Source organism: Pteropus vampyrus, unplaced genomic scaffold (assembly GCF_000151845.1).
Source record: "Pteropus vampyrus isolate Shadow unplaced genomic scaffold, Pvam_2.0 Scaffold211, whole genome shotgun sequence".
NCBI classification, from domain to species: Eukaryota; Metazoa; Chordata; class Mammalia; order Chiroptera; family Pteropodidae; genus Pteropus; species Pteropus vampyrus.
The window spans coordinates 1019127-1021146 of record NW_011888992.1 but is presented as its reverse complement, the minus strand read 5'-3'; the positions used below and the strand labels follow the sequence as shown (position 1 = coordinate 1021146).

The window sequence follows — 2020 nt, the reverse complement described above, 5'->3', positions numbered from 1 at the left end:
GACATGAGGCTCCTTGTGCTCAGATACTGAGCGTGGGCCCTGGGCCACCCCGATACACTCCCCCCCGGCGTGTGTCAAGGGAGGATTTGCCCCCGGTGATGTCCTTCCGCCTGGACAGTGCAGCCCACCGGCAAGTCACAGCAGCGACGGCCGTGCAGCACACTGAGCACCGGCTCTCAGACTGCTGGAAAACACACCGGTCTGCATGTGCGTGATGTGCTGGGCGTGCGTGTGGTGCGTGTGTGCACGTGTGTGGTGCATGTGTGCAATGTGCTAGGCGCACGTGTGTGGTACGTGTGAGTGATGTGCCGTGTGCACGTGTGGTGCGTGTGTGCAAGGTGCCGGGCGCACGTGTGTGCACACACAGATGCACCTGCGTGATGGAGGTGACTGCGCTGCATGTGTGTGCACACATGTTCATGTGTGCGGTGTCTTGTGCACCCATGGGATACGAACACGTGATGCACACATGTGGCACGTTCACGTGTGGCGTGTGCATGTGCGTGTCGCCGTGTGTCACAGTTCCAGGGGGAGAGGAAGGGAACGGCTGTGAACGGTCTCACGCGCACATCACGTTCGTCCGGATGTCTGGGCTTCGTCTCCGTGGGGACCCAGTGACCGCTGCCCGTGGCAGGGCCGCCCCGTCTTCTGATCAAGCCTCTGTGTCCATGTGTTCGTGGAAGTGCCGGCCCCTCAGACGTCCGAGTTGGGGCGGGTTTCAGTCTCCGCGGCTGGCTTTGGAGGTGAATCTGTGTTAAAGGACGTGGGTCCTCGCAGGGCACAGGCCCCAGACCCGGGCTGGCTCCCTGAGGCCTTCGGTTACAAGTGCTCGCCCCTACCGCGTGCGTGGCTCAGAGCACAAGTGTGTGCCCCAGTGTAGTGACGCCCTCGAGCCTGCGGGACAGGCTCCTGAAGGTGGAGACGGGGCCGGGAGGGGGCGCGGACGTGGGTCCCTGTGGCTCAGACACAGGAAGCAGAGGGGCTGGTGGTGACGGCCCAGGTCCGGAGTGCGCTGGACTGACCAGCAGGCTGCCCGCCCCTCGGAACAAAACAGTGCACACACACCCCGAATCCTAGAACGCGGCGGCACCTCCTGCTGTGGCCGGCCCGCTGCCCCCCGGCGGGATGCCAGCTCCCTGGCAGGGGCTGCCGAGGCACTGGGCATCGGGCTGGAGGGCGGGGACCGAGCGCGTGGACGGCTCTCCAACCGCGGGATCTGGGGCAGCAACACGGCCCGAGTCCGCCTGGCGTCCTGACAGCGAGGGGTCCGCGGGGGGCCATCCGCTCCTGAGTAGCCCTGTCACTGGGTGACCCACTGACCTCCGGCGGGAGAGTCCCCGCTCTGCTCCGAAGCTGGTCCGGGGCGGGTGGGCGCGGCCGGCTACACGGTGGTCTCGTTCCTCCAGGGTCCCGTTCGGATGTTGCCGGTGCTGTCGGCGCCATATGGCACGGTGCCCTGGAGAAGCCCGTTCTGGCCGGGGCCACCGGAAGGCAGGGACTGTGTCCTCCGCAGCATCTCGAAGTGCGCCGGGCCGCGGGCTGCCTCCCTGCCCGGCCGCGGGGGGCAGCCGTAGAGCGTGGGGCTGGCGTCACCGCCTTCAGGCTGGCTGACCAAGGGGAAGGGGTCGCCCTGGGCACAGCAGGCCAGTGCGTGCGGCCCAGCCGGGCCCTCGAGCGAGCTGGGAGGGCTGTCCGTGCGTGAGCTGCGGAGGCTGCCGTCCAGGCTGGACGGGATGTGGTAGGCGTACTCCCGCTCGGCCGCGGCCGCCCGGTGCTGGCTGAAGTAGGGGGGCTTAGTTCTGCCCTGCAGGCACCTGTGCAGGTGCGGGCCGGGCCCGAGGTCGCCCTCCGCGTGCACGTGGGCGTGGGTCGCGTCCTCCGCCAGCTGCTCACAGTGCATTTTGGCACAGCAGGGTGTGGCCGGCGACAGGCAGCTGACGTGGCTCTGGGTGGCCTGCAGGCTGGCCGTCTTGCAGGGGTGAGGCACGCGCCGCGGGGCGTCGCCGTTGGCGTGCGGCGC

The 2020-nt window shown here is 68.3% G+C and overlaps 1 protein-coding gene across 1 annotated transcript in view; it reads right to left on the bottom strand.

The window, feature by feature from the left end:
• Positions 1-1381: 1381 nt before the first annotated feature.
• Positions 1382-2020, bottom strand: part of ADGRA1 (adhesion G protein-coupled receptor A1) — a 54306-nt gene continuing 53667 nt past the window's right edge. The window contains exon 7 of the mRNA XM_011372606.1: positions 1382-2018. Within this exon, the coding sequence (XP_011370908.1) occupies positions 1382-2018 (637 nt within the window). The remainder of the gene's footprint in view (positions 2019-2020) is intronic.